This window comes from Dendropsophus ebraccatus, chromosome 1 (genome assembly GCF_027789765.1).
Source record: "Dendropsophus ebraccatus isolate aDenEbr1 chromosome 1, aDenEbr1.pat, whole genome shotgun sequence".
NCBI classification, from domain to species: domain Eukaryota; kingdom Metazoa; phylum Chordata; class Amphibia; order Anura; family Hylidae; genus Dendropsophus; species Dendropsophus ebraccatus.
The window spans coordinates 203816306-203835411 of NC_091454.1; the positions used below are offsets into that span (position 1 = coordinate 203816306).

A 19106-nucleotide genomic window follows, 5' to 3' on the forward strand; every position below is an offset into this window, starting at 1 on the left:
CTATCAGTATGAATAGGAAGACTCAGTTTGAGTGTGAACAGGTCCTAATAGGGCCCTTAGGCTTTTTATACTAAAACCAAAATCCCTTTCCATATCCCAGGCTGGCCCGACAGTAGTAGTATAAAGTACCCTCTAATTTCTCAACCTACTTTTAAGGCTTTGGATTTTTAGTTTTGTGGCCAGTTGTAAGCAGGGTTGTCTTTGGACCTCTCGTTGCCCTGACAGAATGTATCTCTTCTTCTAGGACTTCAGAGGACACTGCCTTGTTGTTTCTTAAAGAGATCTATCAGACAATGGGAGTCGGCATGGATCAACCACTTCAGTGACAGCACACACGTGGCTCTGTAAGTTTACAATAAGCTGAACCTGTCTAGTGGGGGAGATCCGCATGTTATTGGAAGGGATCTGTGAGCTTGGGCTTCCACTCCAATTTAAATTTATTGTAAAGCCCCAGAACCCTTTATAGTTAGAGGTTTCAGTCATCTTCAGCGCTCCAGCAGACTACGAAAGGTGCAGTCAAGTCTATGCACTGCCGCTCCATTCAGAGTTTGACTAGAAGATAAATGTGTATTGTAGCAGAATTCCTTTAAAAATTGGGGCTGTTTGTGTAGTGAAACTAAGGGGCCTATTCCACAGAGCGATAATCGTCCGAATCTGCCCAATTCGGACAATTATAGCTCAGTGGAATAGAGAAAACGACAGCCGATGATCGTGTCATCGGCTGATCGTTTATTTAGGCCCAAACCTAAAGTCATCTGTCACTCACCGTGCATCTCTGCATGGAATAGCGATGCACGGCGGGCGACCAACGATTCAAGCAGCATACATTACCTAGCAGGGCTTCTCCTCCGCTCCATCTTCATCCCGGTCCCGCTCGCAGCATCAACCCGGAGCGGCCTGACTGAGCTGTCACACCACTCAGCCAGTCCCAGGCCAGGACCGCCGCGGCCAGTGGTTGGCTGAGCGGTCTGACAGCTCAGTCAGGCCGCTCCGCAGTTGATGCTGCGAGCGGGACCGGGATGAAGATGGAGCGGAGGAGAAGCCCTGCTAGGTAATGTATGCTGCAAGGGCTGCAAGAAAATCGGTAACTACGTCCCTGCAGCCTTCGCTAAACGATCATCGGGCCGTGGAATAGGCCCAGTAAACGAGCGCCCATCTAGCAGATCGGCTCTCGTTTACATTATTGATCGGCCCGTGGAATAGGGCCCTAAGCGTCCTATGCCACGGAGCGATTTTCAACGATTAACGACTAACGATAAAGGATTGCAAACATGACTGTTTATCGTTAACCTGAAATCGTTCACCATATTACGCAGAACGATAATAGATTAGATACGATTGTTACTATGATCGTTTATTCCTTCTGATCCCAGCAATACAATGAAGAATGTGCCATTACACTGAATTATTAGTGAAAAAATTCAGAACTTGAGCGAACGAATGTGGAATAACAGCGAATGATTAGCGAACGATTAACGATAATTTTAGGACCAGATCTAAATCAAGGATAGTTATATGAACAATTTTTCGATCGCTGCCTGCAATTACACAGAACGATTATCGTTTAAATTCGAACGATATAACAATTTTTCTCTTTTCGCCCTATGACGGCACCCCTGGAGAGGACCACCTCCTACTCCCATAGGACAGGAAACAGGATACAGGAAACCCCTGGATCATATAAAGAAGTAAACTCCCCTCCATCGCCAGTTTCTGTTTCCTGTCCCCATGGGAGCAGGAGCTGGAAGGGCTTTTTCCCTTCCCTTCCCTGGACGGAGAGAAATGACTGGGGGTTACCGGGTAATATCCTACCGGCTTCCCGGCGGCGTCAGGCTCCGAGTGGGGAGCAGCCTCCAAGTCTGGCCTCCTCCCCCGACACCTCCAGATATGGGTCCCCGGAGCTCCCCTGGCCCTCCTCGGCGTGGTCCGGTGCCCCGATCCGTAGCGCTGCGTTCGCGCGCCCTGCGGCATGGCTGCTGGATGATGCTGGGAGGGGGTTGCTCTGCTGGCCGTGTTCGGCAACTTCCGGGGCCTACGGCCTGCCTCAGGTGGAGCGCCGGGAGGGTGACGTCGTCTCAGCGCGCGGCGAGGGGGGCGGAGCCAGCCGGTCATGTGACTCTCGGCGCCAAATTCAAAAGAGCTGCTGAGAAGGACGCCAGGTGAGTGCTCAGTTTCTGTGGGCTCTAGCGGTATTTTGTTTCTGCTGCCTGGTGTCTTCTCTACTGTTCCTGACAACGGCTGCAGAGAGTCTCTTACACCTCCAAGACCTCAATTGTCCATTATGGAGGCTGAAAGCGCTGAATTATCAGAATCTACTCCAGCCAGGATTCAAGCCCCTGTGGTATGGAGTGGGTAAGAGGGGATTTTCCCCAGCAGAATTTCCTTCTTCCTTTGTCTAAGTTTGCCATGTTTCTCATTTTTAGGAGGGTACTACTAAAAAGAGTCATGCTAAGAGCAGAGATTGCCCCGTTTGTAGGAAAAGATTAAGTAGCTCTTACACTAAAGTGCTGTGCGGTAGCTGTATGAATAGAGTCCTAGAGGAGCAGGGACCCTCTTTTATGCGTAACATGAAGAACATGATAAAGAAGGAAATTAGGGCCTCTATGCCCTCTCAGGCTCCGGCCACTACCACAGCTTCTCCTCCAGAGCTGGCGCCAGCACCTGTGTCTCAGTTACCTTTGGCTACCCCAATACCCCCTACTATTGAGGTGGAGCAGTCTGTTCACAGTCAGCCTCCATCTACCTTGGGGGACGATGAGGACCTATCGCTGGGTATAGACCATGGGTCTCAAACTCAATTTACCCGGGGGCCGCTGGAGGTAGAGTCTGGGTGAGGCTGGGCCGCATCAGGTTTTCCACAAGAAGGGGACTGGGGGGTGACACAGGGGACTGGGGGGAGCAGGGGGGTGACACAGGGGACTGGGGGTGACAAAGGGGACTGGGGGTCCCTGAAAGGGGACTGGGGGTGACACAGGGGACTGGGGGTGACAAAGGGGACTAAGGGTTCCTGAGAGGGGACTGGGGGTGACACAGGGGACTGGGGGGGGAGCAGGGGTGACAGAGGGGAGCTGGGGGGTGACACAGGGGACTGGGGGGAGCAGGGGGGTGACACAGGGGACTGGGGGGAGCTGGGGGGTGACACAGGGGACTGGGGGTGACAAAGGGGACTGGGGGTCCCTGAGAGGGGACTGGGGGTGACACAGGGGACTGGGGGGAGCAGGGGTGACAGAGGGGAGCTGGGGGGTGACACAGGGGACTAGGGGGAGCAGGGGGGTGACACTGGGGACTGGGGGTGACAAAGGGGACTGGGGGTCCCTGAGAGGGGACTGGGGGAGACACAGGGGACTGGGGGGAGCAGGGGTGACAGAGGGGAGCTGGGGGTGACACAGGAGACTGGGGGGAGCAGGGGTGACAGAGGGGAGCTGGGGGTGACACAGGAGACTGGGGGAAGCAGGGGGGTGACAAAGGGGACTGGGAGTCTCTGAGAGGGGACTGGGGGGACCTGGGGGGAGCTAAGAGGGGACTGGGGGGAGTTGGACACACCTCTCCTCCTCCTCTCACCCCCGACACTGGCGTGCTCCTCTCAGCCGCACATGCAGCTCCTCAATCTCTGGAGGAGGAGGCCGCGGGGACTGCAGGGTGAGGTGATCGCATCGCTGCAAGTCCTGGGGCTGTAAAGCAGGATCGGGGATCTGCACTGCATCCCCCGATCCTGCTGAACAGCCCCAGGACTTGCAGCGATGCGATCACCTTGAGTCCCTGCGGCCTCCTCCTCCAGAGACCGGGAAGCTGCATGTGTGGCAGGGACGCTAGGGGGCGGCGGCTCTGCCAGGCGGCTGTTGGCCCCTGCACCGCACAACTCCCCTTCCACCGCCACTGCCCACCTCTCCGTCGTATTCGGGAGGCCGGCCGAACAGCTGCAGCCGTCCCTGATGCCGGCCCCCCTCTGCCGCGTCATCAGCTGCTCAGCCGCGATTGGCTGAGCATAAAGTTAAGCTCAGCCAATCGCGGCTGAGCTGCTGATAAGGGCCGCACTTACAGGGAAGCTAACATTGAGGTGGGGGCCGCAAACTAGTGTCCCGAGGGCCGCAGTTGGCCCGCGGGCCGCGAGTTTGAGACCCCTGGTATAGACGAACCAGAAGCAGGCCCATCTAACGTAGAGAGTCTGGAGGAAGAAGTGGCTACACCATCACCTTCTGCTGACTATATAGAATCACTAATTAAAGCAGTAAGGGAGACTATGGGTATAGAAGAGGTTCCAGAAACTAATACTATACAGGACCGTATGTTTGGAGGGCTAGCACCTAAGAAACGATTGGTCTTTCCCATTCACCAAAACATTAAGGCTTTGATTAAGCACGAATGGTCCAATCCGGATAGAAAATTTTTTGTTCCAGCTGCTGTGAGTGTTTTTTTCTGTTTTCTTGGATAAACAGGTAAAGATATAGAAGAGTATATGTAACTAAACAACTAATTTTTCAATTATTTTTCAGTTCAAAAGGAAGTACCCATTTGACCATGAGGAGTCGAACTCCTGGGGCTTTGCTCCAAAGATAGATCCTCCGGTAGCCAAGATTACAAAACTTAATGCGCTACCTTTTGAGGACTGTGCAACTCTTAAAGACCCTATGGACAAACGTGCAGAGATTTATTTAAAGAAGGACTGGGAAGCATTCACTGCCTTGTTTAAACCTCTAGTGGCAGCAACCTCAGTCTCTAGATCTCTAGGGGTATGGATGTCTGAACTTAAAGACATGATTAGTAAGGGGACTCCTGCGGAGGAGCTCCTCAAACCCTTTGAGACCTTAGAGAATGCTGTCTCATTTATATCAGATGCTTCAGCGGATGCTCTTAGACTCTCCGCTCGTTCAGCAGCACTTTCAAACTCTGCGCGCAGATCCATGTGGCTTAAAGAATGGAAGGGGGACGTCACCTCTAAATCTAAATTATGTGGAGTCCCTTGTGAAGGCAACCTGCTTTTCGGTCCAGCCTTAGATAACATTCTGGAGAAGGCTTCGGATAGAAAAAAGGGGTTCCCTCTGATCCCGCAGCAATCTAGCCGTCCTTTTAGGGGAAAAGGTAGGAACACACATAGAGCCCCTAACACGAATACTAATCCTAATACAAATAGGAAGGAATGGAGGCCCACCAAGAAATCCAAGGGGTTCCTCTTTAAGGGTTCTGACAATACCAAAAAACCTGCTCAATGACGCCAGGTCCCTGTGGGAGGTCGCCTTTCTCTTTTTTGGTCACAGTGGTGTGGTATTTCCAATAGTTCCTTTGTATTGGATACAATAAAGCACGGTTTAAAGATTTCTTTTGTGTCCTCCCCAGGGGAAAGATTCGTCATTACGGATTTATCATCCGACCCCATAAAGCAGACAGCACTTTCTACGGAAGTACAGTCCTTACTCAGGAAGAAGGTTTTGGTTCCCGTTCCGGAGGCAGAGTGTGGTAAGGGTTTTTACTCTACTCTGTTTTTGGTAAGGAAACCCAATGGTTCTTTTAGAACCATTATCAATCTTAAACCTCTTAACAGGGTTTTAGCCTACGAAAGGTTTAAAATGGAGTCAGTTTCTTCAGCCATTTTGAATCTTTCACAGGATTGTTTTATGGCCACCTTAGATTTAAGGGATGCATACTATCACGTCCCCATCCACCAGGACCATCAGAGATTCCTGAGGGTAGCAGTCAAGCTTAACGATTCAGTTTGTCATTTCCAGTACCAGGCCTTACCTTTTGGCATTTCACAGGCACCTAGAGTTTTCACTAAAGTGATGTCAGAGGTTATGGCACATATCAGAGAAAAGGATATAATTATCATTCCTTATTTGGATGATTTTTTACTGGTCGGCGACTCAGTAATCTCTCTTCAGAGCCAGATCAAAATAGTAGAAGACATCCTGTCTAAATTAGGTTGGGAGATTAACGAGGAAAAATCCAATAAGATCCCCTCTCAATCTTGTCAGTTCCTGGGAATATGTCTGGATTCGAGAGCTAAGAGATCCTTCTTACCAGATAACAAGATTTCAAATATTCTTTCCAGAACACAGGAGCTTTTTGATAATCCCATTACTACATTTAGGAAGGCTATGTCGGTGTTGGGTCTATTTACTTCCTGCATTCCAGCGGTTCCCTGGGCACAGTACCACTCTAGGGTGTTACAATCACAGATTCTTGGTGAATGGGACGGTACCTCTGACTCTCTTGATTCTTGTTTCACTCTATCTCCACAGACTCTCAGATCTCTCTCTTGGTGGAAGGAAAGGGAGCATCTATCCAAGGGACTTCCTTGGATTCTGGACAACATTTTGACCATCACCACAGATGCCAGTCCCAGGGGGTGGGGAGCCCATACAGACACACAAGTATTTCAGGGCCTGTGGTCCCCAGAGGAGGCCAGGGACCCACAAAACGTGAGAGAAATGAGAGCAATATTCTTCTCCTTGTCCCAGGCTCTTCCGTTAATAAAAGACAGAAACGTGAGAATACTAACAGACAACAGATCGGCAGTGGCGTACATCAACCACCAAGGAGGCACAAGATCAGTACAACTTATGAGAGTTGCCCACTTCATGTTCAGGCTAGTACAGTCACAATGTCTGTCCCTCTCGGCACTTCACCTGAGGGGGGTAGACAATGTGAAGGCAGATTTTCTAAGCAGACACTCCCTAAACCAGGGGGATTGGGAGCTTTGCCAGGAGGTATTTCTACAGATATGCAGAATGTGGGGATCCCCGGAGATAGACCTCTTCGCATCGCGGAAGAACAGAAAGACCCAAGAGTTCTTTTCCCTATGTCCTGCAGACAAGCCCAGGGCTCTGGATGCACTAGCCCAGCCTTGGGACAAAGGCCTACTGTACGCATTCCCACCCATCAGACTAATCCCGAGAGTAGTCAGAAAGATCAGGCAGGACAGGGCCCACATAATTCTAATAGCGCCCTTTTGGCCAAGAAGGGTGTGGTTTACTTGGCTCAGGAAGATGTCTCTGACAGACCCATGGATTCTTCCGGACAGGGCAGATCTCCTCGCCCAGGGCCCAGTATTTCACCCTCAGGTTCAAAACCTTCACCTGACGGCATGGCTGTTGAGATGCAATTGTTGATAGACAGAGGCCTTTCATCCGAAGTAATCACCACGTTGCTAGCCAGTAGAAAGAAAGTTACCTCTACTATATATCTACGTACATGGATAGCATTTTGTAAATTTGTAAATAAACCTGTTAATGTCCTAGCTCCTCCTGACATTCCTTTAATCTTACAATTCTTACAAGAGGGTCTAAACAAGCACCTCGGGCCTAGCACCATCAAGGTACAGATCTCCGCCCTCAGTGCACTCTATGACTATAAACTAGCTGAACATCAGTGGATTAAAAGATTTGTAAAGGCAACCTCCAGATTGTGTCCCACGATCAGGTCTAGGGTTCCGCCTTGGGATCTGAACCTTGTCTTGAACGGACTTACCGCTAATCCCTTTGAGCCTTTAGCAGACTGCAGTATTAAATTCCTGTCTTATAAACTGGCTTTTCTATTGGCAATAACGTCAGCCCGTAGAGTAAGTGAAATTAGAGCCTTCTCTATACAGACTCCTTACATGACCATTAGAGAGGACCGAGTCGTATTATCTCCTGACCCAGCCTTTCTTCCAAAAGTGGTTACGGACTTCCACAGATCTCAGGAGGTGATACTACCATCATTTTACAACACACCAGCTAACGATCAAGAATTAAGTTTGCATAGTCTGGATGTTAGAAGAGTTATCTTACATTATCTAAAGGTCACAGAAAGTTGGAGATTATGTAACAGCTTGCTTATATCCTTTCAGGGTAAGACCAAGGGCAAGTCAGCTTCCACACAGACAATAGCCAGATGGGTTAAACAGGCAGTTGGAGAATGCTATAGAGTCAAGAACATGACACCACCAGTTGGATTCGGGGCACATTCCACTAGAGCTGTGGCAACTTCGTGAGCTGAGAGGGCAGCGGTTTCCATTGATCAGATCTGCAGGGCAGCCACATGGAGTACTCCACATACATTTTTTAGACACTACAGGTTACAACTATCTTCCACCGAAGACTTAACATTTGGACGTAGTGTTTTGCAGGCAGTGGTCCCTCCCTAGGCGGTTATATTCCTATTCTACTCTCCAGGGGTGCCGTCATAGGGCGAAAAGAGAAAATTCAAAATTACTAACCTGGTAATTTCTTTTCTTTGAGCCCATGACGGCACCCCGCCTAAATCCCACCCAAAAAAAAAAAAAAAAAAAAAGGAAAGAAAAAGGGATAATAATAGTAGTGATAATTTTATTACATAGATATAGAAAAAGTAAACTTCTTTATAAACACAAAAAAAAAAAAAAAAAGGGGAGATTTTTTGTATATATTTTTCTTTTTGTGTGTCTTGTGAGCTTCGCTCCTAGGTCCTTGGTAAAGACTGGCGATGGAGGGGAGTTTACTTCTTTATATGATCCAGGGATTTCCTGTATCCTGTTTCCTGTCCTATGGGAGTAGGAGGTGGTCCTCTCCAGGGGTGCCGTCATGGGCTCAAAGAAAAGAAATTACCAGGTTAGTAATTTTGAATTTTCGCATGATAATGGTCCCGTGTAATAGGGCCCTAAGGGTCCTAATACATGGGCCAATGGCCACCCCATCAATAATGTAGACGAGCGCCGATCTGCTAGATCTCAAGTAATTCTCGAGGGAGGCACATAGTCCCTGCCTGCAGTCTCTTGGACACCATGTTCCTCACCCTGGCATGATGCTGATTGCCTCCGATACCATTGACTCATCGCTTCTTTGTATATCGTTGCAGGTGCCTATGGGTATTATATATACATACATCCTCCTTCCGGGTCTTCCAACAGATGAAACCGATCACTGATGATCTGACAGGACACTTTTCTGTGCTGCTTCAGGAGTCTTAAATGCACAAATATGTACAGTAATATTCCGCACAGCATTTCATAGGCTTTAGTAGGGTTTGTATACAGGGTTAAACCATAAAAACAACATGACATTACTGAATTTAAAGGGGTTGTCCAAGGTTAGAAAAGGGGTCTCCCCCCCCCCCCCCCCCCCCCCCCCCCTTGTAAAAGATCTTTCCTTATTGCTGTGTGTTGTGATGCTCATCCTGTGGCCTATGTCTGTATCCATGTTTTCCAGGCAGTCCAGGCAGGGAAATTCAAATGCTTGAACTTTCAGGTTCATGCAAACCTGAAAGAAGTTTTCAGCAGGTTTGTTCGTCTCTACTAGAAGTGCATGACTAAACTGTATTTTGGGTATTACCAATTTGGGGGCGTGTCCCTATATTGTCTGGAACTATCCAATCAAAGCTTCTGGGTGTTCAAATCTCCACTGGAGCTAGCTAGAATACACTGGGAGAAGCGCTCATCTAGGTGCTTCTCTTCAGGTGTCTTTTCTCTCCATAAGATGGGCTCCATAGACTTAATGTAGAGTCCTTCTCATGATAAGCAACACATGGTTCAGGGCCATCTTCACATATGCAAACAGAACATCATAAATTCACAATGCTGTTCATACATGGTCACTCCCCCAACGTGTTTCTGGCACGGACTGCGGCCTTTAACCATGACTAAGGATGCTGTCCACGCTGAAACGACCATGTGCGCACAGCAATATGATGGTATAATAAAAAGTAAGGCAAAGCGTAGCCAAGCCGGGTCCAAGTGAACATGAGAGATGAAGCAGAACTATTTACATATTTACAGTCCGCCTTATGCAACCAGACAGCAAGCACTTAGCGATGTTAAAATGTTTTGTACACTTTAGGTGGATGAGGCCGAGCTGCAATACCACACAAAGCCTAGGGATGGCAGTGCTGCAGCGCTCTGGGCTGCTTGACCATATATCTGATGTTCGGGCCCTGCTAACAGCCTTAATACTAATAATAGGAATATATAGATATATGCCAGTATATTAGAAAATAAAATTAAAAAAAGTAAAAAAAATCTATAAAAACACATATTTTTATTAATACATAAAATCTACATAAAAAATATTTTTGTAAATACTTAGAAATGTATACATTGTTTTACTGGCTAATGAGAACATTTCATCCAAAATATTGCCGTCTTAAGCCGACACTGTGCTGACAGACTCCCTCCTAACCCTGACTTAAAGGGGTTCTTTGTATTTGGAAAATACTATTAGCAGTAGGGAGATCAAAATATGGGGAGCAACCTGGCAGCAAGTGTTCAGTTTTTTTCTACAGCACCATCACTGGGCAAATAAAGCATTACACAGTGCCTATTCAAATCAATGGGTTGTCTGGGTAATGCTAGACAGGATGGGGTCCACCAAAGCCAGGGATGCTCTTTGCAACTGCACTTTATTTTGGCCAAATCTTAAAGTGACTCTGTACCCACTATGTGCCCCTCCTCCAAACCACTTGTACCTTCGGATAGCTGCTTTTAATCCAAAATCTGTACGGCAGGGGATGCAGTTATTCTCCTATAACTACTTTTAAACTTGTAGCCCTGTGTCAAATTGGCCTAGAGTGTCTGTGCCCTAGACCTGCACCGCCTCTCCGTCCCTCCTCCCCTCCCTCTTTACCATTAGAAACCCCCAGGCAGGATTTCTCCTATTCATCACTTGTCTGAACACTGCACATGTGTTGGATTGTTAAGGCCTATGTGCAGTGTTCAGACAAGTGATGAATGGGAGAAATCCTGCCTAGGGCATTCCTAATGGTGAAGAGGGCAGGAGGAGAGGCGGTGCAGGCCTAGGACACAGACACAGTTGTTTTTTTAGGACAATAACTGCATCACCTGCCGAACAGAGCTATCCAAAGGTTGGTACAAGCGGGGGGTGGGGGATGCAGATTGTGGATACAGAGTCGCTTTAAGGTTCCTTGACAGAGAACCCTCTAATATGTCACAATTTCCTTATGGGGTATATGAAAATAAAATTTTCTGCTCTGGACAACTCCTTTAACTCCTAAAATGCCGCCCATTACGCTGTCTTGCATTCTGGGAGGTTTTGTTTTTTTTAATTTCTTTTCAGTGCCTGGTGACAAGGTTATACTTCCCACAATGCATCTCTTTAGAGTCGGCTCTGTACACACAGGGAACAGGCAGGAGATGCTGTATATGTGAACTCCAGGAATTCTTTGTGTAGGTCTGTCTCTATAGCTCGAGGTCAGTAGGGCAGATGTAAAGCCGAGTATTCACAAAGTTACTGCACATATGTAGATAATATGGAGATGCAGAATAATATACATATATTTTAAGGAAGCATGCATACATTTATTTTCCATTTATTTATATTATCCTTGCTCTTCATTTCATTTTTTAAGGGATGTTATGTATTTAATTTTTTTTTAGCATTTTTTTTTTTTTTTTAATATTGTCGCTATTTATTTTTGAGAAATTCCTTGCAGGCAGCCATATTGGAGACATGCCTGTATTGTCTGTGTAAACAGTGCAGCAGTGTGGAGGTGCTTTATGGCAGCTGCGATGAATGGAAGCATGTCTATAGACTAATGCAATCTCCAAGAAGTGGTGGGGTACACCTGACTACCCCCTGATCGGGGTAGTATATACAGAGCTTTATCTGCATGTATAGTGTTCCGTGGTCACACTACAGCAATCCCCTCCATCTTTCCCATATAAATACTCCCAATCTGTTCCCTGACATCACCTGTCCCATACTATTTGTATGGGACCTTTAGTATCCTGCAATTACAACTCCGCTCCATTCACTTCAATGGAATTGTGCTGCAATACTACACTTAAACTTAAAGGGTGCTATGTTTTTTTTAAATTCTGGATAATCCCTTTAAAGTGTAACTGTGGGAAATACTAAAAATCAAGCAATTGTCTGGTTTTAGAGCCTTCTCCCAAGCCCCACATGGCTTTACTCTTCCAAAAATTGCACCATACCTGTCCACAGGTTTTACATCTCACCTTCATTGAAATGAATGGGTCTGAGCTGCAGTACTACATACAACCTGTGGACAGGTGGGGCACTGTGGAGAAAAAGCAATATTTTTCTGATCCTAGAATTCTGTTTAATGACTCAGGATGGAGGGGTGCAATTATCACATACAAGTGATCAGGGACTAGTGCGAACGAAAACTGTAAAGGAGGTAAAATGAACAATCACATTCTGGACCACTAGTCATATTTAGATAGATGACCCCTTTAAATTCTGTTTTATTCAGACACCACCTTTATATGTTTTAGACTTTAGTACTGTCACAGGACCTATATTACATGTAATACTTAAGGAAAGTCAGTACGAGTACGGTTGCTTTTCGTGTATTAGTCAGCCCTAGTATTGGTCACGATGTGATGTCACAATGTGTTCCGTTATTTTACGTCCTCTACGTATCCCACCCGAGCACAAAGCACCACCTTAGCCTATGTAACCGCTTCCTGGAGCCCAGTGTATTGATCCATAGCAGAGTACAGTACTTGTATGCCTTATGTGGCAGTTTTTGCACTTTCTTTCTTTTCCTTTTTTTGTAATTGTATATATTATAAGATATATAATAAGGACACGGTCAGTCCAGCATGTGATAGCATATCCAAATAGGATTTTGTAATAAAATGAAATGTGTTTTTAATTGTTTGTCTCTTGTCTCTAATTCTACATTTACGAGGCTAGGGAATAAGAATCCAATCCTATACCATATTATAGAGGGAGGATGTCTACTTACTGAGCATCTTGATGTGTGACGGTACATACAAAACATGTAGCAATACAGACCTGTACAAACCTAAGACACACATCGAGCCATCACATCATACATTTTCACATGAAAAATGTAAAAGCTTGTTTTTTGGGGGGAAAAAATTATCACCTATGGACGGCCCATTTATATTTTTTGCCTGGGGAACCCCCTTTAAAATGTATGTGTCACTGCCAGATCAGCATTGAGTTCCTCTGTTAGGCTACAAGAAAGGCCGCTGTTTGCCATTTGAAACAACGAAAATCCTTACCTAAAAATAATACACTGCAGTGAACTTTGGGGAGAACAACGGCCGTTCACACACTGTATTGAACAACTGCTGTTGTTCCTCAATGATCGCACAAATAATTGACATGTTAATGTAAGAGCAACGGCCGTTGTTTCCGCTGCGTCCACACAATGTTTGGTCAATCTGATGGCTGTACATTACATGGACTTCAATGGTTAATTGGATTGCGGGCACATCCAAATGTGTCCACATTATAATTACAATAAATTGATGTTCCTGTGGCCGATATGGTAATGTCAACCGGCGGCTGTTTATACACTGTGTGAACATAGCCTTAATCTAGAAGTTCCTGTCTCCATGGATATGAATAGGCAATACAAGACCGTAATCCAATGGGGGTCACACACATGGTCTCCTTGCGTGTGCGTAAACATGGAGACCCGATTTTCTGCATTAACAGAGGAACTCAATGCTGGTCTGGGAGTGGGCCATTGTTACTGGTGCACCCTAAACCCTAAAAACTGCACAGAGTACAGCACCATTTTTATGTTTTCTCAGTGCTAAAGAATTCATTGCTCTTTAAGAGACTCTGTCAGCAGGTTTATGCTGTCCTAGCTAAGGGTAGTATAACCTAGTGACAGAGAAGCTGAACAGAATGATGTATCTTCCTGAATAACATGGACAATAAGTAGTCCTCTCCATTATGTGCATGAGCCCAGTAATCCTGGATATTCATGAGGAGCAGAAAGCTCCGCCCATTAGCTGCTAATTGGCAGTTATCTATCCATGCTGTGTATAGGCAGTCACCTGTCAATCAGCAGCTGGCGGGCAGGGGGAAGGGTGTGGCAAGAATCCTATTCTCCTGCATATTAGAAGAACGGCTAAACAGAATGATGTAAGTAATACACCGATCTGTTCAGCATTTGTCACTAGTTTATGCTGCCCTCATTTAAGTAAAATAAACCTAGTGACAGATTCTTTTTAAAGGGACAATAGAGCTATATGGGTTTTTATTTCAATTGGCTAACCTGATACCAAATAGTTCTATCTCTCATAGAGAGAAGACAAATTTTCATCTGTCATTCACTATTTACTGAGCACTTGAACTACATCTGATGTCCACAAAACATTCTAAACATTAACACTTTCATTGCAAAATCTTCACTAGAGTTGACCAAACTTTGAACCAGCTCTATGCAGCCCTAGGGAGTTCTGGGAAACAGGGATACATCCTATACAGCCACCGCTAACTTAATGGTTCAATGGTTTGGATAAACTCGAGTGCGCTCAAAGTTTGCTCAACCCTAATCTTCTCACTTTAGGCAAAAGTCTACACAACCTAAAACAAACAAACAAGACATACAAGACAATAAGTGGTGTGAAACAACTTCACTCCTCTCACCGACCGTGCTAAAAACATAACCGTAGACCATAAATACATTGAGACTGAAGATATACAATACACAACACATACAAGCCTCTATCTTGTTTGATCTAACAGATTCTACAAAAACATGTGCACTTTACACTATGAACACTGACAAATCTTTGTCACCTTTGAACTTACGTAATGTAACTAACAGTACGGATATACATAGATAAGTGCCGACCATTTCCAGTTACCTGACAGGGGTCACAGAGGCGGGTCTATGACAATGTTTGCCCCCGCCCTTCTGACCCCAGCTGCGTCATTATGCCACCCTCACCTCCTCACTGAATGATTGACAGACAGCTTTACTTTCGGCTACGGGGGACTTCAACGTAACCAAAGATGAGCCAACTGTCAATCATTCTCGGAGGAGGCGAGGATGGCATAATGACAATCCAGACACACACTAAGGCTATGTTTACACAACGTTTTTTCAGCTCAGTTTAAAATGACGTCCGTCATTTTGAGTCTAAAATAACGGACGTCGTTTAGCTTTAGAAACTGTGTAACTAAAAAAATAAAACGTCCGCTGTTTGCAAAAGACGTCTGAAAATAATGATCATGTTCATTATTTTGTCACCTGCGGTAATAACATCCGCTATTCAAAGCACTGTGTGTATTGTACGTCCATCTTCTAGGGATGGTCCGAACCTGCCGAAGTTCGGGTTTGTATGAACCCGAACGCTCGGCGGCAGATTCCCGATGTCTGCCCGCTCCGTGGAGCGGGCGGATACAGCGGGAGTAACGCCTGGAAAACTGGGATACAGCCTATGGCTATGGCTGTATCCCAGTTTTCCAGGGGGTCCTCCTGCTGGATCCGCCCGCTCCACGGAGCGGACAGACAGCGGGAATCATTACCAAGGGTTCGGGTTCGTACAAACCCGAACCGAACTCTGTTCGGACCATCCCTACCCATCCCATTGACTTCAATGCATTGCTATTGCAGTCAGTTAAATTGGCCGCCTTTCCTCCATTTTTGACGTTGTGTGAACATAGCCTAAGGCTGCATTTACACATTCAGCGATTTTCAAGGTCCATGGAGGAAGTCTGCTATCTACCTCCGTGATCCGTGAAAAACCATCCATGATTGCATCTGTTTTGCATCCGTGTCCGTGTTTTCAAAGAATCTTTTTAAAGCTTTTTAAAGTACACTCATTACATCACATCCGTGTCACGGACTGCACAGCTCTGAAAAACACAGATTCCATAGACTTCCATGGGGGAATCTGTGCTGTGATCTCATCCGTGTCCTATTTTTTCACGGAATGGATTGCGGAATCCGTGAAAAAAAAAAACAGAACATGTGAATAGCCCCATAGAAAGCAATGGGCTATAAAATTGTCCATGACCTTGGACAACTTCATGGAACGTGTGAATGCAGTGTTAGAAAGACGCCTGGATACATCTGTGAGTGAATAATACTCTGCATCGGAAAACAGTATGACAAATTTAAAAATTTCTAAATACTGAAAGGTAACAAGTAGAGATGAGCGAACCGGGTTCGGGTTCGAGTCAATCAGAACCCGAACGTTCGGTATTTGATTAGCTGGGGCTGCTGAACTTGGATAAAGCTCTAAGGTTGTCTGGAAAACATGGATACAGCCAATGACTATATCCATGTTTTCCACATAGCCTTAGGGCTTTAACCAACTTCAGCAGCCACCGCTAATCAAATGCCGAAAGTTCGGGTTCGGATCGACTCGAGCATGCTGGAGGTTCGCTCATCTCTAGTAAGGAGAAAATATGTAAATTCAGTCACTGACATACGGACTTCGTATTGTTGGCCCATTACATGATGTACTTTGTACCCCTGGATCAATCCATTCTGTTACTTTGGCTTATCGTAACCTCTTCCCTGTACCAGATTTTCGCCATATTTGTACTTCCTCATCTTCTAAGGGTCCATTTACACAGAAAGATTATCTGCCAAAGATTTGAAGCCAAAGCCAGAAACAGACTATAAACAGAGATCAGGTCATAAAAGAAAGCCTGAGATTTCTCCTCTTTTCAAATCCGTTCCCGACTTCCAATCTTTGTCAGATAATCTTTCTGTGTAAATGGTCCCTAAGAGCCAGAACTCTCTTCCGTACAGTGAGCCTAGGCGGAAATTTAAAAAGCTTGGAGTTCGGCAACTTTCAATGAATTTTTTTTACTGCTTCATTCACATTTCAATAAAGTTGATATGTTATTGCGCTGGTGAGTACAATTACAGTGATACCTAATTTATTTAACTTTTACTAACGTTAATAAAAGGAAAACTTACAAAAAAGAAATATAGTTTAGGATTCCTATACTGTATTTTGACATTTTTATTTTTTTATTTTTTTGTCTACAGAGAAGTATAAGGGCTTATTTTTTGTGCGTTGTGATCTGTAGTTTTTATCAGTATCAGATTGGTGTAGATGGGATGGTTTGTTTGCTTTTTATTCTATTTAACCCTTTTGCACTTTCGTTTTTTCATTCCCGTGTTTAAAGGGCCATAGCGATTGTATCTTTTCACCTACAGACCCATTACCATCCCTATAACGCTTGTATACGACTTTTTGATCACTTTTTATTGCAATTTTTCTCAACTTGATAAAAACAAAAATCAGCAATTTTGTGTTTTTGGCTTACGCCGTTTACTGAACGTAATCAGGAATATAATTTAATAGTTCGGGCAATTACAGAAGGGTAAATACCAAATATGTTTATTTTTTTATAAAATGGGAAAAGGGGGGGGGGTGATTTAAACTTTTAAGATGGGGTGGATTTTTTTTTTAATTAATAAAAAAGTTTTCTTTTGTTTTTTTTTTTTAACACAGTGATTTGAAGTCCTCCTGAGGGGCTTCTAATACAACTGTACTGATGTCTCATAGAGATCAATGCAGTATATACATACTGCTTTGATTCATAAGATCCATGCTCGATTACAATGAGCTGGTGAAGCCCAGAGTAATGGAGTGCTGAGCCAGGATCAGCAATCATTGCAGCACACAGGCCCAGCACAGACCAGACAGAAGCATGGATCATCCCTTCGCGATTGCATCTTGGGAGGGGGGCGATACATCCACTAGACCACCAAATGGGGGGATTTATAGGCATTTAAATGCAGCTGTCAGTTATTACAGCTGGATTTGAGTGTCTAATTAGCCGGGTGCAGCGATAGGCCTGCGCCTGCTGATAGCCTTGAACCCAGGCTGCTGATGGCAGCTGGGAGCACGGCAGTTCCGGGCGTGTTTTTTTTTTTTTAAATACTTTTAAAAACTCTTATTTTTCACACTTTTAAGTCCCCTAGGGGACTATAATAAGCAATAATGAGATTGCGTTTACTGACTAATGCTAAGCAACTGCAAAGCACTGTTAGTTCAGTGTTCTGCTGCTAAAGTTCACCTTGGGCAGAGGCACCTTGACTGCTATGGAGCTCCAGGCCTCCAGCAGCCAAAGCAACCGATTGGTTTTTGTGTTGCAGAGCCGCTGATTACAGGTACAGGGCCAAGGTTTTACCTGCTAGGATTGGACTGCATTGGTAGTTGCAGGCAGGTGTCAGTTGTAACTACAGCCGACATCTGCCGCTTATAGCCTGGGCTCACATTATTCTTATCTGCAGTAACATGATATGTCCCCACACATGTCAAAAGTTTGTGATCACAATGGATATTATTTCTGAGACCTGGTGTGATCCTGAGATACAGCCAATTAGTTTGAATCCACTTCTGGTTTGGGCTCAAAAATTGAAATTACAGTTGTTTTTTCTTTTTAAATTTAATGTGTGAAACAGCAGGGCCGGCGTCAGCACCCAGCTTACCGGGCCCACAGCATCCCTAGGGGCCCAGTCCCACCGGGGCTACTTTCATTCCTCACTGAGATTGGCTGGAGGTAGGGAACATTCACCTACCTGTCTGGCCAGCCAGCATCTTCTCGGTGATGTAGATCAGCCTGCTTTGCACTCCCCGCACCTTTCTGCCCAGACCTGATTAGAGGAGGCCAGAGCAGCAGAGGAGCTCAGCTCCAGACCAGGAGATGTTGAGTGTACAAAGGGGAAGGAGGTGGGGGGGCATGTGACTCTACAATTGCTGCAAAACTACAACTCCAATCATGTACTGCTAGCAGGACATGATGGGAGTTGTAGTTTGATAACAACTGAAGAGTCACTTATTGGGAAACAGTGATTTGTGGGACTGTATATTTAGTGTGGTGTTCCCTAACAAGTGCTGAAAAACTGCAACTCTCACCATGCATTGCTGGCAGGGCATAATGGGGGTAGTAGTTTGGCAACAGCTGAAAAGCCACTGATTGGGATTTAGTGCACTGTTCTCCAACATGTGACTCACTCTCCAGTTGCTGCAAAACTACAAATACAACTACCATCATCCAATACTTGCTGGACATTATAAGAGTTGTAGCTTGGCAACAGCTGTTGAGCCACTGGTTAGGAAACACTGATGGGGACTATGACACAATTTATCTAAGGGGGCAGTGGCACTGTTTATCGGGGGGTGGGGGGACGGCAGTGACAAGGGCCCACAAAACCCCGGAGCCGGCCTTGGAAACCAGCCATATGTCCATGGAGGTTTTCTTGTACAGAAAGACTAGGATCACAGGGAGCTGGGGAGAGAAGAAATCAGCAATGCACTTTACCTGGCTATATCTAGAGATCAGTGAAGGGCTGAAAACTAGCAACCCAGCCAATAAAAACGTCTGCCATATCTGTACAAACGTTTTTCTTTTTTTTGTGGTGCCAGCCAGCACCCTGCT

General features: G+C 45.6%; 1 protein-coding gene across 3 annotated transcripts in view; it reads left to right on the top strand.

Moving 5' to 3' along the window:
* The window catches only part of DDHD2 (DDHD domain containing 2), a 50624-nt gene extending 41555 nt beyond the window's left edge, over positions 1-9069 (top strand). For all 3 annotated transcript variants that reach the window (XM_069945134.1, XM_069945125.1, XM_069945141.1), the window contains 2 exons: positions 245-344; positions 8812-9069. In XM_069945134.1, the coding sequence (XP_069801235.1) occupies positions 245-326 (82 nt within the window). In that variant the 3' untranslated portion in view covers positions 327-344; positions 8812-9069. The remainder of the gene's footprint in view (positions 1-244; positions 345-8811) is intronic.
* The last annotated feature ends 10037 nt before the right edge of the window (positions 9070-19106 follow it).